This window comes from Ruditapes philippinarum, unplaced genomic scaffold (genome assembly GCF_026571515.1).
Source record: "Ruditapes philippinarum isolate M1 unplaced genomic scaffold, ASM2657151v2 ctg11040_1_1_1_1, whole genome shotgun sequence".
Taxonomy (NCBI): domain Eukaryota; kingdom Metazoa; phylum Mollusca; class Bivalvia; order Venerida; family Veneridae; genus Ruditapes; species Ruditapes philippinarum.
In genome coordinates, this window is record NW_026851977.1 from 48,028 (window position 1) to 75,108 (window position 27,081).

At 32.3% G+C, this 27,081-nt stretch overlaps 1 protein-coding gene across 1 annotated transcript; it reads left to right on the forward strand.

The window, feature by feature from the left end:
• LOC132744536 (neurotrypsin-like) lies at window positions 1-27,081 on the forward strand. The gene is made up of 5 exons (XM_060733287.1): window positions 1-8; window positions 4,223-4,370; window positions 8,626-8,801; window positions 25,782-25,932; window positions 26,887-27,081. The coding sequence occupies exons 2-5, from the start codon at window positions 4,303-4,305 to the stop codon at window positions 27,062-27,064; spliced, it is 573 nt and encodes a 190-aa protein (XP_060589270.1). The 5' UTR covers window positions 1-8; window positions 4,223-4,302; the 3' UTR covers window positions 27,065-27,081.

Consider the following 27,081-nt stretch of genomic DNA (forward strand, 5'->3'; position numbering starts at 1 on the left):
TGAAGGACGTAAGCTTTCTTTTTACAATTTTAAAAAAATCGTTTAGAATTGTCTTTTTAAATTTCAGGGAGTAAATTTTTATCAAAACAAAATTTCCCTTTTTAAAAACATCTTTACAATTTTTAACACAGACCCCAAAATTTTTTAAAAATATTGGAATGTCTTTTTCCCCGTTTCATTTTGCCAGGGGGTGAGAAAAAAATCTTTAAATTTTACGATTTTACTAATAAATCAACATTAAAATTTTAACAAAATTTTTAAAAATATCTCCTGGGGCCCCTTAAAATTTAAAACCAATGTTTTTGGGAACCCTCTTTTCCCGGGTGATTTTTCAAAGGAAAATCTACCTAAAACTTCTTCAATAAACATCACTACATGACTTTAAGAAACATTGAAATATCGCTTATAAGCATATCTATGTATATTTCTATATCATTCATATTATCATTCCCCATATTTCCAACACATAAAGCATAACTTGAGAAATCTTTGTATCAAACAATTTAAATGCATTTGATTTCAAATGTTAGTTTATTAGAACCTTTAAGTAAACAATGTAAGCCTTTTAAAGCATACCAAGCAGACTACTCAGCCATCTTAAATATAAACCTGCATAAGTATACCCTGATACAATATCATTTGCATCATCGGCAATGAACCACTTTTTTACGTTTTATCGTACCAATTTAAAAAAAAACATTTTGGTTTTGGATGTATTAACAATAAACTTATTAATATAACAACAAACTTTAAGAGAATTAAGATAACTTTGTAGATCAACAACTATTCAGACACTAGTGCTACATCGTCTGCAAACATTAAAAGAAATATTTCTATAAAAGATGGTGTTAATTCACCCTATAAGCACCATATTGTTCTATAAATGAATATAAATCAATTGTAAACAATACAAAAGCACTGGCTAAAATAACATACCTGACTAAGCACAGGGGGCCCACACAGTGTTTGGATGGTATATACTGCTTGATAGTGACCTTAAAATGACATTTTAGTCATAACCTTATAATATGTATATAAATATAGACAAGGGGCATTACTCGCTAAATAGAGAATTTTCGATCACCCTCAAATTCATGCAGATTTTCCACTAATTAAATAAAAAAATTCCAAAAACTATACTGCGTTGCATAGCTTATATAATCCACATTGATAACACTAACTTTATTTGATTCCCTTAGCCCATTTTAAGAAATTTATTCAAAAACCGTTCACTTCTGTCACAAAATTGCTTAGTCGTACGAGATGTCGCAACACCAAAATTCCACGGGTAAAATATCAATTTTAAAAGGGGGAGGTACAAATAAACACATGCAAACAATAACACAACATAGTTTCTATTACCTACCTGCGCAAATAGTCGTGAAGCGCTCTATATTCGTCTGTTTCGAACGAAATCTTCAAAATCAGTGCAGAAATCTGCTCGACGTAGACATCTTGGGGAAACCCCGGTCACGTGACCAGCTGGTGTATCGAGACCTTTCATTGGTTCGGTAGGAACTTTGTTTATAACGGACAACCAATGAAAGGTTTCCATACACCATGACCAGAATTTCCAACATGTATTCGCCGAAGCAGATTTCTGTACTGATTTGAAGATTTCGTTCGAAACAGACGAATATAGAGCGCTCACGACTATTTGCGCAGGTAGGAATAGAAACTATGTTGTGTTATTGTTTGCAATGCGTTTATTTATATCTACCCCTTTTAAAATTGATATTTTACCCGTGGAATTTGGTGTTGCGACATCTCGTACGACTAAGCAATTTTGTGACAGAAGTGAACGGTTTTGAATAAATTTCTTAAAATGGGCTAAGGAAATCAGAAAAGAGTTAGTGTTTATCAATTGTGGATTATATAAGCTGTGCAACGCAGTATAGTTTTTGGATTTTTTTTATTTAATAAGTGGAAAATCTCGCATGAATTTGAGGGTGATCGAAAATTCTCTATTTAGCAAGTAATGCCCCTTGTCTATATTTATATACATATTATAAGGTTATGACTAAAATGTCATTTTAAGGTCACTATCAAGCAGTATATACCATCCAAACACTGTGTGGGCCCCCTGTGTGACTAAGGCCTGTCGGGAAACTAAATGATTCAGTTAAATCATCATTACAACAAATTCATATTGTAACATCATTATAAATAGCTTGCTTTACTTGCATCTAACAATCTACCTCTAATGTTTTGCCTAAATTAGCGTATAAATTATTTCTATTAACAAAATCAAAAGCCTTCTTGAAATCAATAAAATATGATAAACAAGATCATCATCATCAAGGAAAGGCGGCGTCAAATGAACACAGCCCCCACCCCCCGACCAGGCAACATACCTCTTTTTTCCTTTACAGCTAAGATACTTATTTATAACAGAATATAAAACAAACGCATTGTCAATTGTGTTATATCAACCTCTAAACCGATCTTTAGACTGAAAATAGTAATACATGTATAAACATGTGTATAAAATGTACGTCTCTTACTTAAAACACTAACATGAATGTTACTAAGTAAATTTATAAGGGCTTTATTCACCTAAAATAGTTTCATTCATATTAAATTCATTTACCGCATTAACTAATTCCTCGGCTTCAATTTCCACCGTAGGGAACGTGTTACAGTATCCCGTTTTTCGGTTAGAGTATAGAATTTTCAAGATGGAGGATTATTTACGGGAAGAGAGGTAGGTAATTTTTTTAGGTCCATACTATCAATAGTAGTATAGTTTCTAAAAGATATTTTTTTGCTTTAACATACATAAGAGAGTTAGGTAATTTTTTTAGGTCCATACTATCAATAGTAGTATAGTTTCTAAAAGATATTTTTGTGCTTTAACATGCCTCTATACTGTAAATTGTTTATTTTTTCAAACGCATTTAAACGAACAGGAAAATAGGTTCAACTGGTCATATACTTTTATAAGTGTTTCTTAGCACAAAGGACTAACGTTGTGCAGATTTACTTTATCTAGGCATGCTTAATAATGTCGGAGTTGGAGAAAATGCGTTGGTCTCTAGATTCAAATTTTAAACCGTCAAATCTGCACATTTATGGGACAATATAGAGATAAATCTGCAGTGCAGGGTCTGAAGAAATATATGACTAGATACCGGATTCTGTTCCTTACAAGCAAAGCACAAAAACATTTTATAGAAACTAAACTACTTGTAGTATGGACCGGAATAAAAATCTCCTACCTGCCCCCCCCCCCCCCCCAACAAATAATCCGCCATCCACGGAAAAACGCGTTTACTGTAACACGTTCCCTACGGTGATTTTGGCATTAAGAATGCAACTTTCATTGCTCTCAATATCAAAATAAATGTAAGGCTCCACTATTTTATCCTCAAATAATCCCTCCGTTTTAAATAGAGACTGAAATCTAAAGCCCCTCCCATATGTCTACCAGCCCTTAAATACCTCTTAGCACTACAAAAAAAACAAGTATACCCTGGAATGATATTATTATCTCATTATAGTGATGTTTGTGATATTATTCCAGGGTATGAGATAGGACACAAAACGGGCACAATTTATTAAAATTCTTGCAATATGTTACAAGAATAACGCCAAGTTACATGCACGTACCATCAATGTAACACAAATAAAAGCTGACAAACTTCAGAATATAAATACATGTTTTTTGGCATCTAACTAGTAAATTGCATGTAGTAATTCCATTGTGAAACAAGTGATAAACTAGAATGACAGAATTTTCTGTTATAACATCTTCAGCAAAACGCTACGGAATGAATATATACAAAACTCGCGAGCCCATGTCAGCCTTTACAAAAACAAATGACCATCATTTCTGTCTGTTAGCTATCATCGGTCATTGTTTTCACTTTTTTTATTTCAAAAGATATTTTATGTGTTTTTTTGTGATAATTTCTGTTGAAATATAATTCTTATTCTTAGTTAAGATTACCGAAGATGAATTACCTTATAAAATTCTCAAAATAAGCCCGATCCAGACGCTTTTCAATTAGTTTCTGAAGTAAGAAATGGGGTTGCTTGTATTAAAGTTATTGATAGTTTTAAAATTAAAATGTTAAAACAGAGAAAATAAGAGTCCCTAAAGAAAGCCAAATGGACGGTAATTTGCACTTGACAGTACCGTCCATGAACAGGTTCAGTCAAACCGAGCCTGCAACACTTTCAATTTGGCCGTTTTGGTATTCTTATGTTCTCTATTTGCTAGAAACTCGGATCCGTTTAAGAGATGGAGATTCGGAAAAATCCGGAAGAGTTGAAATCTACCATCTTGGAAAATGGGGAACGATGTCTTCCGAAGATTTTGACAGAAATGATCTGGAAGTTATATGCAGAATGTTAGGATATATCTACAGGTAATCATTATATATAAATCAAGGCAAATCTGGAACATTATTATTTGTATGGGCATAAGCGAGCCAAATATGGTGACTTTTTCATCTGAAAATACGTTTATAACACAAGTGCATCAAATCTTGACATGAATAATTGCACGAGTTTCCTTTTGAATATCAGCACTGTAGTTTTAATGAGTATGACACTAGAATTTCCATGATCACCATTTTATAACCACATCTGCAGATGATTGCTGAGTATTCAGTATAGAGTGAGGAAGTGACTTTGATAGGGTTGACGGTAGTTGTGTAGGTAAATACATGCCTAAAGTTATCCTTATTATTAGCTCAGGGTGAGCTTTAAGTATCAACAGGGGATGCTCCAGTGCATGTTGTCATGCGTCAACAATTACCTTCTTCTCTGAAACTGCTAGGAAGATTGATTTCAAATTTGGTCTGAAGCATCCTTCTGACTGTCACACTTAAATTGGCTCTTGTCATTTCAATTAGCCCCTTTTAGGGGTCAACAGAGCTAAAAAGAGAAAAATCTTTAAACATCGAACATAGAACTAATTGATGGATGATCACAAAAATTTGTCTGTAGCATTCTTGGGTGGTCTTTTATCAAGTTTGCTCATAATAATGTGATTGGCCCCTTTTAAGGGGTCTCAAGGGCTAAAAATAGAAAAAAAACTTTAAACATCTTCTACAAAACTAGCGGATCACCAAACTTTGTCTGTAGCAGTCTTGTGTAGTCTTTTATCAAGTTTGCTCATATTAATTTGATTGGTCCTTTTTAGTGGTCTCTAGGGCTAAAAATAGAAAAAACCTTTAACATAATCTTCTACAGAACTAATGGATGGATAATCACCAAAATTAGTCTGTAACATTCTTGAGTAGTCTTTTATCAACTTTGCTCATATCAATTTGATTGACCCCTAAGGCTAAAGCTAAAATTAGAAAAAGCTTTAAACACCTCTTTCTACAGAACTAACTAATTGATGATCACCAAATGTTGTATGAATTATTCTTAGGAAGTCCTTTCATCAAGTTCGCTCATATTCATTTGATTGGCCCCTTGGGGCCACTTAAGCAAAAATTAGAAATACCTTTAAACGTCTCTTTCTACAGAACTAATGGATGGATGATCACCAAACTTTGCCTGTAGCATTCTTTTGTAGTCTTAACAAATTTGCTCATATTAATTTGATTGGATCATAACAGAGGCCGCTAAAGCTAAAAGTAGAAAAAAAACTTTAATGGTCATTTTTTACTGAACTAATGGATGGATGATCAGCAAACTTTTTAGCATTCATAGGTAGCCTTATCAAGTTTGCTATAATTAATTTGATTTGCCCCTTTTAGGGGCTGCTTAAGCTAAAGATAAAAAAACCTTTAAACATCTCCTACAGACCTGATAGATGGATGATCACCAAACTTTGTCTTCTTATGTAGACTTTTATTAATTGTGCTCATATTAGTTTGATTTGCCCCTTTTAATAGCTTCTAGAACTAAAAAAAGAAAAGTTTTCAAACATTATCTTTTCTACGAAAGTTACAGATGGATGATTGGCAAACTTTGTCTGTAGCAGTTTTATGTAGTCTTCTATCAAATTTGCTTATATTAATTTGTTAAGCTAAAATGCCCCAGGCCATTGCATTCCTTCAAATTATAGTTTAAAGATATCTTATGCACAACCTTGGGTAAAATATTTTTATCACATAAATTCATTGAAATGTATGTAATTTTTACCAAGTATTACCAATTTGAACAAAAGAATGAATAATAATTAATTATTTATTGGAAGCTTTGTGCCGTATTACAGGTCAAGTAAAATTGGTCTTTTCTAAAAAAATAAGTGCTAGTTGTTTAATGACACTATATATTCATATTGTAACCACCTATAGTTTGTAGAATTTAAAACACAGCTTTGTGTGAAGTTTAAATGATTATTTTATATTTACAAAGAGACTGTGTAGCAATTATATATATTATCAAATATATAAATTGAGCATAGTATATATTAAATGAAATGGAAACAACTTATGTTGGAATGTCTTTCATAAATGTGATCTTTTATGCAATTATTCCAAGCTGAGAGTAATGACCTGTTTCCTGATGAAATTATTTGATGTCATGACCGCTGGGAAGAGATAAAATGATATTTATGAAATCACTTGAGCACATAATAAGGACATAATGATAAACAACACCCTGAAATTATAAAAACTTTATAATGATGATTTTAAATCATAAATGTTTTCAGAAAAAGGTTAAACTTAATTGAAAATATAGTATACAGCTATGTTACACAGTAAATGCTTATGTTTTGTCAAGTAAGTATACTTTTACATTAAATCAATTGTTACACTTCATGCTTTATATCTTAACATATCTGCACATAATTTTTCATTTTACATGCTAATATACTTTTTTGTTTATTGACATAAAGACTTGTAATTTGGACAAGGGGTTTAATTTGTGATGCTAAATTGAATTTTGATATCAGCTGGCCTTCTTTTGATATTTTTAGCTCACCAGAACCGAAAATTCAGGATGAGCTATTAGTATCAAAGGGGGATACTCCGGCGTCCGTCGTCATTTGTCAGCTTTCATATTCTTCTCTAAAACTGCTTAGCAGATTATCTTCAAATTTTGTCTGCAGCATCCTTGTGTCAGTCTCACTAAAATTTGCTCATGTAATTCCAATTGGCCCCAAGGGTTTAGGGGTCTACAGAGCTAAAAAAACAAACTTTAAACATCTTCTACTACAGAACAAGTTGATGGATGATCACCATACTTTGTCTGAAGCATTCCTATTTAGTCTTTTATCAAGTTTGCTCATATTAAACTGATTTGCCCCTTTAAGGGGCCGCTAAAGCTTAAAATAGAAATACCTTTAAACGTCTGCTTCTACAGAACTTATTGATGGATGATCACGAAATTTTGTTTGTAGTATTCTTGGGTAGTCTTTTTATCAAGATAGCTCATATTAATTTGATTGGCCCCTTTTAGGGTTCATTAAAGCTAAAAATAGAAGAAATCTTTGAACATAATCTTCTACTGAAATAATTGATGGATGATCACTAAACTTCCACTGTATCATTCTTACTTATCTTATGTAGTCTTTTATCAAGTTTGCTCATATTAATTTGATTGGCCACGTTTAAGCTAAAGCTTAAATGTCCCAGGTCATCGCATTTCTTCAGAATATTGTTTTAAGATATTCTATGCTAAAATTTACTATATATATTGACAATGGATACTTTCCACCTCTGAGAAGCAGTTATTTCTGCTGAGCGTCTTAGGACCATTATCGCCATCTTGTTATATTGGTTTACGTATTGTCATTTTTAGGTTCAGTTATGTTAACATATAAAATGTATAAAAAATGTCCCAACTAGAAATTTCAAACATCTACACCTTAAATATTTTTCATGTGACATTTTGTGTATTCATTCGCAAAAGTTATAAAAAAATTGTCCTATCAAAATTAACCCTGCTCTGTTGGTCATTTATTCTGCAGTCATTCTACATTGTCTCATAGGAATACACTTGCAGTATAAATATTTTAATGAAGCCTTTCCAAAATATTAGGGCAAAATATTTTGGTTTATAAAGTGGAAAATCAATGGTGGGTCACATGAGTGATCTAGGGCCATTTGGACCCTATTGTTTATTATGAAGGAAACAAACAATCAATTTTGTGAAAGTGTATAGTTAGATGGGCAAGTTAAAGTTGAGCTTGACTTACCTTTCTAGCACTGAAAAACAGTTGTTTTGGTGAGCGACCTAGGGCCATCATAGCCCTCTTGTTATTCTTGTTATCATTTTGTGAATTTTCCTACTGGCATTGCTAGTAATCAGTAAAAAATCACATTTATCTTTAGGTCAAAGGTCAAAATCACCTCGGCCTTGACTACTAAGAGGTGGTATTACCAATAACTAGAAAACGTAAGATTCTGCATTAAGTTTAATCATGAAAAATAAACTTTGATTTTGATATAAACGTCATTGTCTGACAACTAAAAATATCGGCCAATCAGTAACGTATGCACGCTTGTCCTAGAATACTTTCATTCAATTTGGATGTTTGTAATAAAGTTAGCTATAGGTACCACTGTACGTTGCAACTAAAATAGAATGCTCAAAACCACCTTACACTATTTTTAGAAAAATTACAAATGGAATGTGTTAAGAATGAGTATAATATATGTTTATTACCAACACAGACAAAATCCTTAAATCCTATAATTAACAATACATATATTGCAGTTCTAAATCCTTCTATATGCCCAATGGTTACTATGGTCAAGGAACCGGACAAATTATTGTCTCAGACCTGGGTTGTCATGGTGGTGAATCAGATATTGGCCTTTGCTCAGCTTCATGGTGGCCATCTACCGATTCCCTGTTACACTCACATGATGTTGGCGTTAGCTGTGATGGACGTAAGTTATTTAGTAATACATGTATATGATTGTGTTAGAGGATTTTTGGGTATTTGTAAATAGCCGTGATTCTTGTCATACGATGTTTAAAAAATGGATCAAAGACAGAAAAGACCGGTTGCATATATACCAAATATCATAAGACTGTGATGTTACTAAAAAAAATTACCATTGATGCCAAAAATTTATCTAATAGAGAAAATAATAATCCATAAAGAAAGCCCAACACGGTTAAATTGAAAATGCTGCAGGCTCGGTTTGATTGAGCCTGTTCATGGACGGTACTGTCAAATGCAAACTACCGTTCACGTCCCTAGCACCGGTGTAAGCAGAATTCAACACTTAACATGAACTGGTACAATTTTGAATTTTGAAACATCCGCAGATGTGTTCATATGGCGGTTATCATGGAACCTTCAATGTGACATGTAAGTGCCATTCCATGAAAAGCGGCATATGGTCCCAAAGTGTGAAAAAGCGTGTGCCCTAAACGAGAAAACAATGGGCGGAACGAAATAAAATAGAATTTTGAAAGGGGATCAGAGGTTATAAAGCCTGCATATCACAAATAAGGCCACATATCCTAAGGGTGATTCAACAGTATGCAAGTGAGAAGTATTGGAACCATCCAACAAGAAATAGCCGGTAAACAAGAAGCAGATAAGCGACAAATCTGAAATAGAATCCAACAATATGTGACAACGTGTTAATTTTGTATACAATAGGGTGAACGTTTCAATTGTCAACAAGAATTTGTAACAGAGTTACCAACGTCCCCCGCCTCGGGAAATTTTATCTGAAGCGTAAAATTGTGCTATTTTAAAAGATTGAGGTATGGATCTCAGGATTTTCAGTCCAAAATTATTATCAATGTTAGATCTGCAAATGCAACAATAAATTTGTTAAAAAGATAAAATTAAACACGGAATTTAAAAATCTATCATGTTAAGCTTTGACCTCTAAGTGTGACCTTGACCTTGGAGGTAGGGGAGCAGGTGTTGTGCATGACATAACGTCTTATTATGGAGACTATTTGTGCCAAGTATTTTCAAAATCCCTTGAACTGTGAAGAAGTTATAGATTGGACACAAAATATATAACAGACTATGTAAATATTTGACCTCTAAGTGTGACCTTGACCTTCGAGGAAGGCGCACAGATGCTACGCATGACATATCATCTAATCATTGTGACTATTTGTGCTCAGTATTTTCAAAATCCCTTAATCTATGAAGAAGTAATACCAAATAACAGACTCTGTTAACCTTTGACCTGTAAGTGTGACATTGACCTTAAAGGTAAGGGTGCAGGTGTTTTACTTGAAATATTGTCTATTATTGCCAAGTTTATTTCAAAATCCCTTGAACTATGAAGAAGTTCTAGATCCGACACAAATATTACCCTCTAACAGACTATTGTTAATTTTTGACCTCTAAATTGTGACCTTGACCTTTGAGGTAGGGATGCAGGTGTGTTGCGGCAAAGACACATTCTCTTATTATAGTGACTATTTAAGCGAAAGTATTTTTCAAAATCCTTTGATCTATGAAAAAGTTATGGACTGCACACCAAAATATACCCGAGTAACAGACTATGTAAGTATTTGACCTCCAAGTGTGAACTGTTGACCTTGGAGGTAGGTGACCAGATTTTGCGCATGACACATCGTCTGATTATTGTGAACAATAAAGCAAGTATTTACAAAAATTCCTTCATAGATATGAAAAGTGATGGACCGGACACGACATATACCCTCAAATAGACGATGTTGACCTTGAATGAGCAAGTTAGACCTTGACCCTTGAGGTAGGGGGCTGGTTGTTGCGCATGACACATCGTCTAATTATTAAACAATTAGACGAGCTTATAGATTCGTCAAATAGTACAAAATCATTCTGGCATAAACTTAAAGGTATGTGTAATAAGAAAGCACATAGTTCAAACTCGATTACTTTAAACGAATGGAAAAATCATTTTTGAATCTTTATTTAATGTTATTAACTATGAAAATTTTGAAAGAGATTGATTCAATTTTACCAGAGCATATAGATAATGATATAGAGTTTTCAATTTTTATATCGGAAATTACAGACGAAGAAATCTTAAGGCTGTAAAAGAACTTAAAAGAGGAACTTCGGGGGTGAAGATGATATTATTCCAGAATTTTTTATTAACCGGTATTGATTTATTGATTCCTTTAGTTAATAAGATATTTAATAGATTATACAATAATGGTGATTTTCCGGAATCATGGAGTAAGGCAATTATTAAATATAATTTACTATACATACTATAAACGGAAGACCTAACTTTTTTAGTGTAATATCTTTAATAAAATTAGTGAATCCACAAGCCTGGATTCGCGAGAAGTTACTCGATCAAATTGATAATGTTTATGTACTTCAAGCAGTTATTGAACAAACAATTATCAAAAGCAAGTGGTAAACTCTATGAGCATTAATGTCTTTAATGAATGTTTCAGAATTTGATAAATATGACATAAATATTTGGCAAGCTTTAAAAACAAGCCGGTGTAAAAAGTAAATTATATAAGCATACATTTGGTATGTATTGTCGGTGCAGCTTGGTGGTTACGAACTGATGAAGGGCTAACTGAATATTTCAGCTTGTCCCATAAGGTCTAAAAACAAGGTTATGGCTTCGCCAATTCTATTTTTAGTTTTTATTGATGAAAATTAATTAAAACGAATTGAAAAATAGTGGAATCAGAGGTACCAGCTGTCCCAGATACACCTGAGTTATCATCTTTATTATTTGCAGATGATTTGGCCTTAGCTGCAGATACTGTTGTTAGCCCCTTCAGAAGTTATTAAATTTGGTAAAAAAATTTCTGTGATGAAAAAAATTAAAAGTTAATCCTGTAAAATCAAAAGTAATTGGTTTTTAAGAAAGGTGGGAAATTAGCGAAAGGGGAGAAAATGGTTTTATGATGAAATCAAATTCTTGAAAGTTGTAAGCAAATTTTAGTTATGTAGGTGTAACATTTAACACAAACAGTTGTCCCTTAAACAGAATGTCTAGTGAACAAGCGTCTAAAGCAAAAAAGAGTACTTATTTCTAACTTACGCAATATATACTACGGAAGTTACCCCCCAAAAGTATTATTTTAATTTTTTGACACACAAAATTAGTCCTATTTTACTTTATGGATCAGAAATATGGGGTATACACAAGTTAGTACAGCCAGAGTTAGTGCATAACTATGCATGTAAAAAGATATTTATGTGTGAAAGAAAAAACAATTAATGCAGGTGTCCTAGGTGAACTGTGGGAGATTTCCTAATGTTTATCAATTCTGCTAAAAGAGCTGTAAGATATTGGTGTAAAATACTTAAAATGGGTGAACACAGATTAGTTAAAAAATGCTATTTTATGTAGTTGTTTTTGGATAGTACGGGGCAAAACTAATTGGTGTACTGGTTATTCGTAATTTATTTATGTTAAAATGGTTTTGGCTACATTTTTGGTATAATCAAAAAGTCAATAAATGAAGACTATTTCATAAATTCTTTGTAGCAAAAATTAAAGGACCAAAATTTACAAGAATGGCAAACAATTATAAATGATAGTTTCTAAATTGTATGCGTATAGACATTTTAAATGCTATATCGAACATGAATATTATTACTTAACAGTAGTGACAATTAGAAAATTCAGAAATGCTCTTGCCAAACTTCGGTTGTCCTCTCCATGATTAGAAATTGAAAAAGGTAGATACCAGAATATTTTAAGAGAACAAAGGATATGTAAATATGTCAGCGAAGCAATTGGAAATGAATATCATTTTGTTTTAGTTTGTAAAAAATTGTCTTTGATTAGAGAAAAATACATTGACAAAAAATTCTTTAATAATCCTAATAATCATAAATTTAATGTTCTAATGTGCTCTCGCTCTGATAATGTTTATTAACAAATTTAGCTATGTATGCATATTATGCATTCAAAGAGAGAAATGAGATATTAAGTAATACAGATACTGACAGTTAGAAATCATTAGGATATACTTACTATATTGTTGAGATCAACATTCTTGGAATCATTTTGTATGTTATAACACAGATACTTAAATTTGAAATTATTTATTATAAAATATTTGAGAATATGCTTATAATATCATGAATGTTACTTTTAGGTATTGTTTAGTTTGTTGTTTTCAATTTTGAATACGTTGTACAGTGATGAGATATATGGATTTACTTTTCATTTCGGGCAATGTTGTACAAAAGCTTAAGACTGATCAAAACACTATTGCCTTTTATGTAAAGGCTATAGTATGTTTTCCTTATTTTGCAATGAATAGCCATAAGTGAAGATCTTATGTTTTGTTTTTCGTTAAGATCGACACGCATTTTGGTAAATTATTCAACAAAAGTTCTGTGTTTCAATATAAACATTATTAGGAATTACATCGATCTGTACTGACACCAGTCAAGAAATTATATCTAAATGTATATATTGTTGTAATGGGCCGGTGGCCAATATCAATAAATAAATTGTCATTGTCATAATTATAACAAACATTTGTGCCAGTTATTTCAAATTCCTTTGATAAATGACAAAGTTATGGACCGGACATGAAATATACCCTGTATCAGACTATGTTAATATTTGACCTCCAAGCGTGACCTAGACCTTGAAGGTAGGTGACTGGTTCTTGCGCATGACACATCGACCGATTATTGTGAACAATTAAGGCAAGTATTTACAAAATCCCTTCATAGATATGAAAGTTATGGACCGGACACGACATATACCCTCAAATAGACAATGCTGACCTTACAAGTGCGACCTTGACCCTAGAGAAAGGGTCTGGTTGTTGTCCATGACACATCGTCTTATTATAATTAACATTTGTGCCAAGTTATTTCAAATTCCTTTCATAAATGACAAAGTTATGGACCGGACACGAAATATACCCTGTAACAAACTATGTTAATATTTGACCTCCAAGTGTGACCTTGACCTTGAAGGTAGGTGACTAGTTTTTGCGCAAGACACATCGTCTCATTATTGTGAACAATTATGGCAAGTTTTTTCAAAATCCCTTCATAGATAAGAAAGTTATGGACCGAACACAACAAATACCCCCAAATAGACAATGTTGACCTTGAATGAGCATGTGCGACATTGACCCTGGAGATAGGGATCTGGTTGTTGCGCATGACACATCGTTTAATTTTAATTAACATTTGGCCAAGTTATTTTAAATTCCTTTCATAAATGACAAAGTAATGGACCGGACACAACAAATACCCCCAAATAGACAATGTTGACCTTGAATGAGCATGTGCGACATTGACCCTGGAGATAAATTTTATATTAACACAAATTGAAAAAAAAAAATGCAAACACACACACCAACTCACACGCTCACTCGCGCCCGCGGACATACACACACACACACATTCTGTTAACAAAAACTACAATTACAATATATTACTAGTTTTATGATTATTTTTTACTAAAATGGGATGAGACATTTTATTATATATACACATGTAGTTTCATTATTTTTGCATGTATAGTGAAAACTTTACAAAAACATTGTATTATTCCTATATTTTGTACAAATAAAAATAGCTAGCTTTTTTTCTAAATAAGAAAATTCTGTGGTGGCTAATATGTACCATGTTGCAATTTTGCTTCCCTAGGTACCAGCGAAAACTTGAAAATACGAATAAGAGGTTTTTTACTTTTTTTGCCCGGCGCCGATGGCATTTTGTCGTTTTTCTAGGTCTTCGTAAAAATCACGATACATATGTATATAACAAAAATTTATACTTTAATCTGGTCCGATACATCCCAAACATAAGTATAAGGTGTCTAAAAGTTTGGTCCGAAGTGTCCAGTGTATGGACCAAAGTATCCAAATATCTGGTTCGAAATGTCTAATAATCTGTACCGAAGTGTCCAAAAATCTGGTTCGGTACCAAATGTCCATTGTTCGGAATGTCCCATTACCAACTCGGCCACCATAACATTTAGTCCACAAAGTTTTTCAAGAGTGTAAGCAAACACCTACTCTATTAGGAATCTGTAGTGGGATTGACTCTGTCTTAGAACTTGAAGTTGAAACTAGTGTCCCTCCATAACATACATGTAAAAAAATAAGACATAAATAAAATCATTAATTAAAGCTGTCTCAAAGTTAGACATGTTATCACAACAGACAGGCTAAGCCATCCTTTGCAATATTCCCATAACTGTCGGCTCATAATCAGGGCATAGACTACTATTTTTGTATGTGGCCTGGGCTTTTAAGGACCTTTGTTTTGTTTCAAAACCTGTCTGACAGCCATATTGATGCAGTGTAATTACTTGTGATATTTAATAAATATATGTTTTGTTAAATAATTATACCTTGATTAGGTATTCCCTTTGTAATTCTCTGTTTGTAATAATCGACAGTATTGCGATTGTCATTTTTATTGTTCTTTAAATACTGCCTGCGTTTTTGGTATGCCGTTCGGTCAAAATATTAATATAAGTTTAATATCTAGTTTATTATCCATCCTTTAACAAATATTATTCTTATTTTATATTATATTCAACCCAGCTTGATTTCTATGAATTCAACCATATCAATCAAACAAAAAGAATACAATGGTATAGCAATATTCCTATTATGTACAATAAAAAACAGTTACAATTATAATTTTAGCACTCTTTTAAAAATGTCAATCCTTCGTTCCCTTTTCACGTTAAGTGTTTACATGTTAAAAGTTGAATACATCTTAATCTTATATGAGGCCCATAATATAACCCGCTTTGATAAACATATATAGCTCTCTTGAATTTTATTCTGTATATTTTTCACATCACTTTTAAGATTAATCGATCTGTAATTATTACTTAACATAATACCCATTTGAGATACCCGAGATGAGCCCGTGTCACCCTTTGCAAAGTATATAATATGTCCATATATAACCATATTATTCTTTGAAGATTTTCTCAGCTAGGATGCTAGGTATTCTGTAATCCCAAGTCACTTATTTAACTTCCCTTCAAGTAAGTTATAAACCTCATGACTGATAAAGTTCTATCTATAGTATCACTTACTTAAATATCACCTATGCATTTATATAAATTTATAAGAACAGGTTAATTGGTACCCATTTTGCATACTAATATTCCTTGCCACCGGTACTATTTCAATTGATTGTAATTTTAATTTTCCTAAAATATCAATTTTATGCTTCATAGGTAAGTCGATTCATAAAAAAGCAAAATACGAGACCTCTATGTAAAGATATGTAATTGATAACTCAATCCAAATAAACTTTATTAATAAAGCTTTAATTAAATGACTTAAAAAGAAGATTACAACCATTTCCCATTAAAAATACAAATGTTATAGCAAATTCCATGTGACCCCAACTAGTAAAGAAAGCGAATAAAATGTCGATACACCGGGTAATTATACCTTAAACTTAACCTTTTAAGAAATGATGCAGAATTTTTCATATAACATAAATCTATCATATTAATTGACAAACATATCCAAATGACTAAACGAAGGACGTCCCACCAAATCTCAGTACAAAATATAAGAATAATGGCAAGTAACTGTCTTAAGATAAGACACTTATTTACTACAAAATGGGGAATTTTACTTTACAATAATAACCTAGGAAATGAAACAGAGTTATAAGTGCAACAGAAATATATTATATTAATAAACAAGTATATCCATTTGATTAAAATAAGAATATCTCGAATATTAAAAAAATATGGCTAATTTCCTATGATGTATAACTATCCAGGCTAACACACTAATTCATTAAAATGGGGGGTAAATTTTTACCTCATTATAACTCATGGTAAATAAATCAAAGTTATAAAAGCAACATAATATTTAATACTTAGTAATACTCATCAATTGATTATATAAGAAAAAATTCCAAACAAATTTCATTGAAAATTTAAGAAATTGGCTTGCTCTTCTTTTATATTATGCCTTATTTAATAATTTACCCATACCAAATCCATTGAAAATTGGTGTAAGTTTACCTAGTTATAAACTTCTGGTCACTGAAATAAAGTTAGTAAACCCACATAATGTTATACTATGAAGTAACTACTACATCTAATTGACTAAAATAAGCAAACACCATTGAATTATATTGACAATGAAGAAAGAAGAAAGTTAAGATAAGATTTTCTATGATGCCTAACTGTTCAAGCAAATTCATTAAATCTGTAAAAAAATGGGGTTAATTTCCCTTATTATAACCTCTTAGGAAATGAAACCAAGTAAGTAAGGCAACATATTATTATAATATTGAGTAACAATTACATCTGATTAATATGAAAAAAAAAACCACTAAATTTCATTGAAAAATAAAAATGGTAAGGCAAATTTCCTGTAATGCCCAAAACCAGGACAGACGGAGGTGTTCAGATCCACTATCAGTAATAACCCAGTGTTTATAATAATTAAAATAAATTAGCTTTAATAAAAAAAAAAACTTTCACACTTCTTGTTGTTTTTTTCTGTTATATAAAAACATATTTTAATCAATGTCATTTATGGTATTTATTTTTTTGATAACAAAAAATGAATAAATATAAACATGCAGATTTATAGCTGATAATTCTTTCAGAACTCATATCATATATCAATAATTATTTTCCCAGGAAAATTTCACTATATTTATGACCGAAAAAAATCTTCTTTATATCAATCATGAATATAATTGTTTGCAAGTTTGTGATATTATATATAATATTGTAACCCATAATGCATGGTATTTATTTTATATATTTATCAAATTTAAAAAAGGTGCCGAAATGTCCAAGGTTTCTAGGCCGAAACGTTTAGGGCCGAAACGTCCAGGAGGTGTAAAGTCCTGAAACATATAGATTTAGTTCTTGTCTAGAAAAACAGTTGGGCTGCCGGTCTGCAATGTATGTTTTTCTTTTCTTTAAAAAATGTCATATTAATTCTATGTGATTGACTTGATAATTTGATCGTTGATTTGCTTACGTTTCTATCATTCGTTTTATTTTGTTGAAACTGTGTCGACGTAATTAACGAACGTAATACACGTCTATATAAGATATTCCTTGGCTAAAGCAAAGTATTTTTCTGAACTGTGCTTAATGACGAACCCTTTAAAATACTTTTTAATATTGGCGCATGACATAGCTTATAATTTCAAAAATCATTTGTTGAGGCTGCACGACAAAAATAATTTTGTGCCATGTTGAATGTATTAAAGCTCTAACATAATCCTGTTTAAAATAAATGATTGTTTAGTCTGGCTGCCATCATTTAATCAAATCGCTAAACAATCTAGCTAAAGTTGTTAATAAACTTAAATGATTAGGATATTTTTTACGTTTGGAAACGTTTTCTATTTTGCGTGAGTTTTAGCGTGCGTATATCGTTTAGCGTATTTCGTTTAGCGAATATCGTTCAGCGTGTGTCTGTGTAATTCGTTTCTTATACCGTTTGTAACGTTCGTTCGTATAGCGTGTAACAAACGTGCGTTTTTTTCCGGAGCGAGCGTTTTGCGTGTAACTGAAACGTTCACCCTACTGTACCAAATATGAAGAGGTTGTGATAAGTAGTTGCTGTGACATCTGTTACGAAGATTTCCTACCATTTACCATAAATGTCAAAAAATTAACTTAGTCGGCAAACAGGAAGTTGATGTGCGAAAGACCAAAATTCGAATCCCACATTATGGGACCACGTGTTAATGCTGTATACGATATATGAAGAGGCTGTGATAAGTAGTTGCCGAGAAAGCTGTTAATAAGTATTTTTTCACGCCCAACCGCCCGCCGCCCGCCGCCCGACAATCAGCATACTATAACCCGGGTTCCACCGTGCATCTCGGCCGAAAATATATTTCGATCATAAAAATTCCCTTCTACGAAGAATCATTTCATCATTTGCTATCACTTTTTTTACTGCAAAACAAATATCACGCATTTCTTTTTATCACACGACGTTGCTACCTTTGTGTCTGAGGTCGTTTGACCCCTCGCTTTAAAGGAACTCCACTGAGGTTCAAAAATCTAAAATCATACAATTTATTTTTTAAAACTGATCAGCTGGGGCACGTAATACAGGAAGACATGCAAAAAGTAATTCAGAAATATACTAAAAAATGAACTGAAAAGCGTATTTTTGTGCTATGTTTTGATGCGATTTGAGTTAAAAGCGTTTAAACGCTTTTCCATTTTGGATCATTTTTCACAATTTGAATAATTATCCTGGATAAACCGCAAGAGCGAATGATCTAAAATTTTGCACACAAGCTACTTATCTAGACATACATCAAACTGAGCATTAATCTCGAAAAATTATTTCCAGTTTCGTCATGTCAAAAAACCTCAGTGGGGTCCCTTTAAAGTTTGTTACAACCGAGGATAACCTTCTTTCCTGATTCGGTGCCATATGACCTATACTGCGTTGATGCGCTGTAAAACCCTATAAACCAAAACCGCTTTTGTTCAGTTTGACATTACTGTTTATTTGAACAATTTCTTTTTTCCTAAACCACTTGGGAAAAAATTGTTGAAACTTTGCAGGGATGTGCCTTGCATAAAGCTCTACCAAAATTGTTCAAAGATATAAATTCCCCCAAGAACTCTGGTTTCTATGGCAACCGACATTTTTTTGACAATCTTAAAAAATCTTTTGTAATAAATCGACAGAGCAAGAGCTTTGATATTTTGCATGAAACATCTTCTAGTGGATGTCTTTCAAACTTGTTGAAATACATGTCTTAAGGGTAAAAGTTGATAAACCATGTTTATACATATTTATACCCCCACAAACGAAGTTTAGGGGGGGTATATAGGAGTCAGCTTGTCGGTCGGTCGGTTGGTCGGTCGGTCCGTCCGTCGGTCGGTCCACATCATGGTTTCCGGACAATAACTAGAGTTTGGAATGAGGTATTGTAATCAAACTTGGTATATAGCAACCTTATGTGGAAACTCCGGTTGGTATTGCATTTGGACCCCCTGGGGTCAAGGTCAAGGTCACCGTTACTAAAAATAGAAAAATGGTTTCCGGACAATAACTAGAGTTAGGAATGAGATATTGTTATCAAACTTGGCCTATAGCAAGCTTATATAAAGACCTGGGTTGGTATTGCATTTGGGCCCCCTGGGGTCAAGGTCAAGGTCACCATTACTAAAAATAGAAAAATGGTTTCCGGACAATAACTTGACTTAGGAATGAGATACTGTTATCAAATTTGGTGAATAGCAAGCTTATATGAAGACCTGGGTTGGTATTGCATATGGGCCCCCTGGGGTCAAGGTCAATGTCACCGTAAGGAAAAATAGAAAAAGGTTTTCTGACTATACCAAGAGTTAGGAATGAGATTTTGTAATCTAATTTGGTGTAAAGGAAGCTTATATGAAGACCTGGGTTGGTATTGCATTTGGACCCCCTAGGGTCAAGGTCACCGTTACAGTGTTACTAAAAATAGACATATGGTTTCCGGACAATAACTAGAGTTAGGAATAAGAAATTGTTATGAAACTTGGCGTTTAACAAGCTTATATGAAGACCTTGGTTGGTGTTGCATTTGGGCACCCTGTGGTCAAGGTCAAGGTCACCCTTACGAAAAATAGAAAAATAGTTTTTGGACAATAACTAGAGTTAGGAATGAGAAATTGTAATCTTATTTGATGTATAATAAGCTTATATGAAGACCTGGGTTGGTATTGCATTTCGACCCCCTAGGGTCAAGGTCACCGTTAAAGTGTTAATAAAAATAGAAAAATTGTTTCCGGACAATTACTAGAGTTAGGAATGAGATATTGTAATCAAACTTGGTGTATAGCAACCTTATTTCGAGACAGCAGTTGCAATTACAATTAATTGAAATATTTCTTTGTACACAGTTGATAGTTTGTGTTCAAATTTTTCTTCAGACTATTTTTTTTTCAAAAAGTCAAAGTTGCTGGTGGGGGTATTAATCACCTTCAGTGATAGGTCTAGTTATAGTAAAAACTTATTTAAAAAATCTTCTTGTGGAAAACCAAAAAACTAGAGCTTAGATATTTAGCATATTACATTTTTACTGGATATTTTCCAAGTTGTTTTAATGAAAGCCCTAGGGTCAAAATTGGTCCAGCCAATGGGGTCATTGATTTTCCTTATATACATGTATATAATGGAAACTTGAATATCTTCTTCTGAAAATCCAAAAGAGGTACTGGGATCCTTCATATTACCGAATGCAATATGATGTCTTTTTGCTATAATTTTTATTTAAACCCATAAAAAAGGATGGCGTTGTACCCAATTGATTTTGGGTTCCTAATACTTGTAAACGTAACCGTATCATGCACGAAATTTTACATTTTGATCATAAAGAATGTGTCTACAAAGTGGGGCATTAAAAGAGAGAAAAACATCGTGAACACAAGTCAATTTACCGGACATTGTGTTTCAGAATATTTTGAAGTCGTGAATTTTATTTAATCTTTAAATAATCAGCAAGGGAACAACGACTGTTGAATGGCAAGGTTAAGATATTGGAAAACCCAAAAATGCCACTAAAATAGGCACAGTATTCATGCTAGTTGCAAAGAGACCTATATTGGGTGTTTTGGAAGCTCACGTTTGAACTCAATTATCGTATCGATTCATTATAAATCAGTAAACGTAAATTTTAATATTCATTTATAATTCTTCCTTTGTCATATGTAGTTTCATTTTAGTCATCATGAAGCCAGTAAAATCCAGAAATATATTTTATTCACATTTCGTGTAGAGTTTCCTCCCTTGGTTTGAAAAATCGGACGTGACCTGTTTCCTAATGTGTTTTTTTTCTTTGCATTTCCCTATAAAATACAACGAAATACTGTCTGGATAAAATTTAAATAGACTTTTTATTACTTAAATATGTTATAATTGCCAACTTTGGCCCAATGCCTGTTTGCTGATTGGGGTCAGCGTTGAGCCAACTGTTGGTAAATCGTTGGCCTAACGACTGATTTACAACTCCTTATCGTTGGCCCCTCATTGGGCTAACCACAACTTTATAGACAGTGTGACTATAATTACGTTTGATGCACTCATTAAATTATCTGAATATAGCTAATGACTCAGTTGATAAAAAATGATCCGATCATGGGCAATAAAAGATAATGCATTAATAATAAGGATCATTTTTATTGCTGGACGTTTAACAAGAATTATCGTCGATAAAAGTAATATTTTTTATTAACATGTATCTATTTTTAATGTTGTTTAATATAAAATGGAATTAACCAATTTAGTTTTGAATATTTAGTTTTGCATCAATCGTTACAAAAATTCGATTAATATATGGATAAATCTATACAATATTTAGATTTAAATCGTCTGTACTTATTTTGTCGGTAATATCTCGTCATCTAAGAATATAAGCAATGATAAAATAAATACATACAAATTGTATTAAATGTTCGTTTCAACATTATTCCAGTTATAAGTGCGACAAAATGAAATATTAATTATACGCTTTAACGATTTATTGAACGCGTTCAATCATTACCACCCTGTATTTATCTTTTACCGACGAAACGACTTATAACGATTAAACGTGGTTAAAAGTTTGAGATATTTATACTGCGAATTAGATATAATTTACCATAGACATGATAATAATTTCGTTTAATGATTTATCGATTAAACTATTTAACGAATACACGCTTTTAATTTTTGACAGTCTTTTATTTACCCATCGTCATGAATAGCATTCTTTTGCATTGTTGGTTTACATTTAATAAATTTAATCCGGTAAACTGTTTCAAGTTTTGTTAGGAAATATCATTAGCTAGCATTAATTTCTCAATTTAATATTTATCTAGCTAAACGAAGCAACATCTGAAATATAGATAGATAGATAGTTTTATTTCAATCATATTAGGCTTAAAAGCCCACGATGACATGGTAATAGCATATAATACTAGACAACGAACAGTGCATATACATATGAAATACATAACATAGCATGATGATAATATCGGAGAAGATCATAACGACAAACTATTCAAGTACAAATACATTAATGTTGTGTTTAACTTAACAAATACATTAATGTTGTGTTTAACCGCCGTATGAACACATCTGCGGATGTTTCTAAATTCAAAACTTTAATATTTCACGTTTAAATGTTGAATTCTGCTTAAGCCGGTGCTAGGGGGCGTGGACGGTAACTTGCACTTTCCAGTACCGTCCATGAACAGGCTCAATCAAACCGAGCCTGCAACATTTTCAATTTTGCCGTGTTGGGCTTTCTTTAAGGATTCTGTTTTTATCTATTTTACATATATATGTATAGTATCATTTGATATGTAATCCAAAACATATATTTGAAAATGTTTAAAGTTTTAAACCTATATGAAATTATATACATTCATCAAATAATAGGTTATGTAAATATATGTACTGAATAAATCCACGATTCTTGCCACCTTCTAAGACAAGAAACATAGAATATAATTGATGCATATTTAGTTCATTTGTAATGGTTATAACATAAATATATCGGCCTTACCGAAAAGAAACTGCAAGACTGATAATATGATATCAATTAACAATCATGTTCAAAATGGCTTATTGTCATTAATATATTCGTTTTACATATATACGTTTATTTAAGATGAGATATTTCAACAAAATGAGCACATCGCATACAATGAAATAAATATGCATACTACACAATATATTTTTTAACATTATTCATGTGTTATAGCTCTTTCGCCATAGAGACAAAAGAAAATTATAAAAAATATAGTGTAAAAGTTTATAATTTATTCTCTAAAATGGCTTGATGATTTGTACAATCAGGCGTATCATTCAAATATTAATTAGATACAAACGTCGGGTCATCAATAGGGCGCTTATAAGACCCCTACGATGTTTTAAATGCACTGAAATGTAAAGCGAGATCGAGCGTGTGTCTCACTTATGCGTTATTTATTTAAAATAATGTACTTCGTATACATGTTACTACGTGACCAGTATTAAGTTGAACTTTTTTATTGAGTGAAATATGCAATGAATCGATGAAATAAAGTCTTGTAGCGAAAATTCATTTTGGACCGATTTATTAATAGGCATATAACAGTGTGGTTCCTGATTTGATTTTAATTGATCCCGAAAATATGCGAAATTAAATGACTGTAAACCGACGCTTTATACTGCGGTATTATTGAGATGACACATGTCAAGTTTATAACGGACTTTTATAACCGTTGTAGCTAAACACTGAAAGGTTAACTAAGGATAGCACAATTTCGATCATTTCTAATACCTTTTGATGATAGAAAGAAGATCAGTAAAGTAAGAAATTTTAGATATGAATGCGCGAAATTAATGAACTGGTTGTTTCTGTACATTTTTGCTTCTTTATCTGGTTTTATTCGCATGTTAAGTAACATTAAGAAATATACTTTACGTAACATGAATTTCAGAAAAAAGCATGACACACTATGGATTTTATGTATTTACCAGTATGCGGCTTACATAAATAATTAGCTACATGTTTGACTACAGTCTAATATGATCGAAATTACTTAGAATTTCGTGTTGTAGATTGGTCCTACACGGGATACGAAGTTTTCCATAAAAACGAGATGTACCAGATCTCGTATACATACCTGAAGGTATATGAAGTTGTAGAGTAAACGTGTTTCAGCTCATAGAATCAAAAAAGCACGTGAGGTTTATGAGATTAAAAAGATTTGTAACAAATAATATGACCGCCGCGCAATAGGGGTCTTTTTTAAGGCTGGATGTCTAACATAGTCGATAAAAGTAATATTTTCAGTTAATCTAATTAAAACATTGTTGAATGGAATAAAAAATGTTTTTAAATAGTATCTTTTATATCAATTCAGTTCGTGTATGGGTAAAAGTCTATAAAATGTTTACATATTTCGGATATAGTTCTCTTTATCTGTAATGACAAAAATTCTTTACTTATACCGCTAAAGTTTTATCGTCTCCACATTTAGGACCGAGGACCTGACCCCCAATGTCATGCCACTTCCGGAAAAATATAATAATGATGTAATTCTAAAAATTAACGATGATATCATTATTCATACAGAATCCAATATAGCCTCCCCTAAAGCGAAGTACGTGACGTAAACGCGGCACCTCTACGCACATGGGCAGTACGTGACGTTAACGGGATCCCTGTATCACTATCAATTGTAAAAAGTATTACAATGTATATAAATGCTAATGGATAAAATGTAAATAACAAAAAAATGAGAATTACAAAAATAAGATGAAAAACAATTCTTTCCAAAATATATATTGAAATAGCTTAAAATTTACATGTTGACATACATACGAGATATCAATATATCAATGCAGCTTCTGTTATCTATAATTTATAAAAAAAACATTAATTACTTTTGTTAAAGAAATGAAATAATGAAATAAAAAAAACTACAGACTTATTTTAGAGATGAATGTAAACATAGTTGGTCCAACGTTGGTCCAACAGCATCTTTAAAATTTTCATTTATCTTGGCTTGTCCCATTCAGACAATTCGCTAGCAGAAAACTGTAGTTGGTTCGGTAATGTCCCAATAAGTTTATTTGGAATACTTAAAAAATTTCCTAGTTGGCCCACGATTGGCCTAGCATCGATTTTTCTCTGGCGATTTTCCTTGGTTGGCCCAATGACTTAATATCCACAGGGTACGCAGAACACATAATAAAATAGATATTTTGCAAGGACCATGTTCATCTACCAACATCTAAACTACCGGTTCAATTTTGAAATAATTTTACAAAAAAAATAACCTTGGTGGCAGAAAACAAAATTGTTTAGATTAAGGTGTCCTTTGTTTTTAAATTTTCTTCTTGGGTTAAAAGTGTTTGATAATTTCTTAGGTGAGCGATCCAGGGCCTTCCGGGCCCTCTTGCTATAAATATTCCCATGCAACTTTATGCATAAATTATGTTCCTGATGATTTTTACAGATATTCCCATACGACTTGTTGGCAATGACAATGATCCTGCAGGACGAGTAGAAATATATCACGATGGGTATTATCAAACTATATGCGGAAAAAACTTTGATAGAGCAGATTTGATGGTCGTTTGCCGAATGCTTGGAATAGAAAATATTCCGTAAGATTAAAGATACTAAAACAGAAACAACTCAGAATATACGTACTGTCTATTATGACCTTATCTTTGCATTTTATGTAATTTCATTTTACGCATTTTAATAATTATGCGTAAGTGAATGGAAATATCACTGGAAATATGTTTCATCATAACATGCACGCAATAATTGCAAGCTCATAAACATGAAATTAACAAATATCCATACGTTATTATAGCAGTTCTCTATTTAATAATATTGTCAAAACATATTTTTATTACTGAAAAATCAACCAAAAAAGATAATAAATTTCCATTCGATCCTTCACTGAAACAACATATGATATATTGTTAATTCTGTTAATTTGTTTAAAATATATCTAAAACGTGTCTATTCAAGGCCTGAAGGTCCATGTATCTTTATACTTTAATTCGTACTTTTATATGTTGTAAGATAAGCGGGTCATCTAAATGCGCACGTGACCCAATCTGAAAACCTTGTCAGGCAGAAAATGTGACCTGGCGCAGCACGGTACATCTGTCAAACGGCAACGCAAATATCCTAAGGTTGGCTCCGCGAGGACTGAAACCTCGCGTAGAGCACAAAAGCAATCGCCTTCTAATGCCAACATATATTGTTAATTCTGCTGAATGTACCAAATTACGTACATAATTGTTATTCTTAACTTTGAAAAAAAATAAGGACTGATGAATATTATCGTCGAATTGTTTTTAAAGCATACATTGTTACATGCGTACATTCTGCTAAAATATTGTATTCAAAATATCTTGTATTAAATGTACTTTTCCCCGCTTTTCCTTCGGCAAAGGATTTTGAATTGTACTTAAATTATACATTATCCTTAATTGTACATATATTTCAAATTATTGCAAATAGGAAGATATTCTTTCTAGGCTATACAATTTTTATATGGAAAATCAATTTTCTATAATAGAATATACTTTGAAACATTTCAGCCGGTCTGCATACTGGCGATGGACCACAACCTATGAAGAAGGAATCGGAACAATAGGTGCCTCTCATCTTAATTGCGACGGTTCGGAATCCAGTATAGCATTATGCGGTGCATATATGCCAGCCTCCAGCGATTGTTCTCACTCACATGACATAGCTGTAAACTGCAAAGGAGGTTAAACAATTAATTTTCACTT

Bases quoted from the DNA above. Each gene is read 5' to 3' on its own strand.
- LOC132744536 (XM_060733287.1), top strand. From the start codon at position 4,303: ATGTCTTCCGAAGATTTTGACAGAAATGATCTGGAAGTTATATGCAGA. The intron at 4,371-8,625 runs GTAATCATTATA...CATATATTGCAG, and splicing joins ATGTTAGGATATATCTACAG to TTCTAAATCCTTCTATATGC. The intron at 25,933-26,886 runs GTAAGATTAAAG...GAAACATTTCAG, and splicing joins CTTGGAATAGAAAATATTCC to CCGGTCTGCATACTGGCGAT.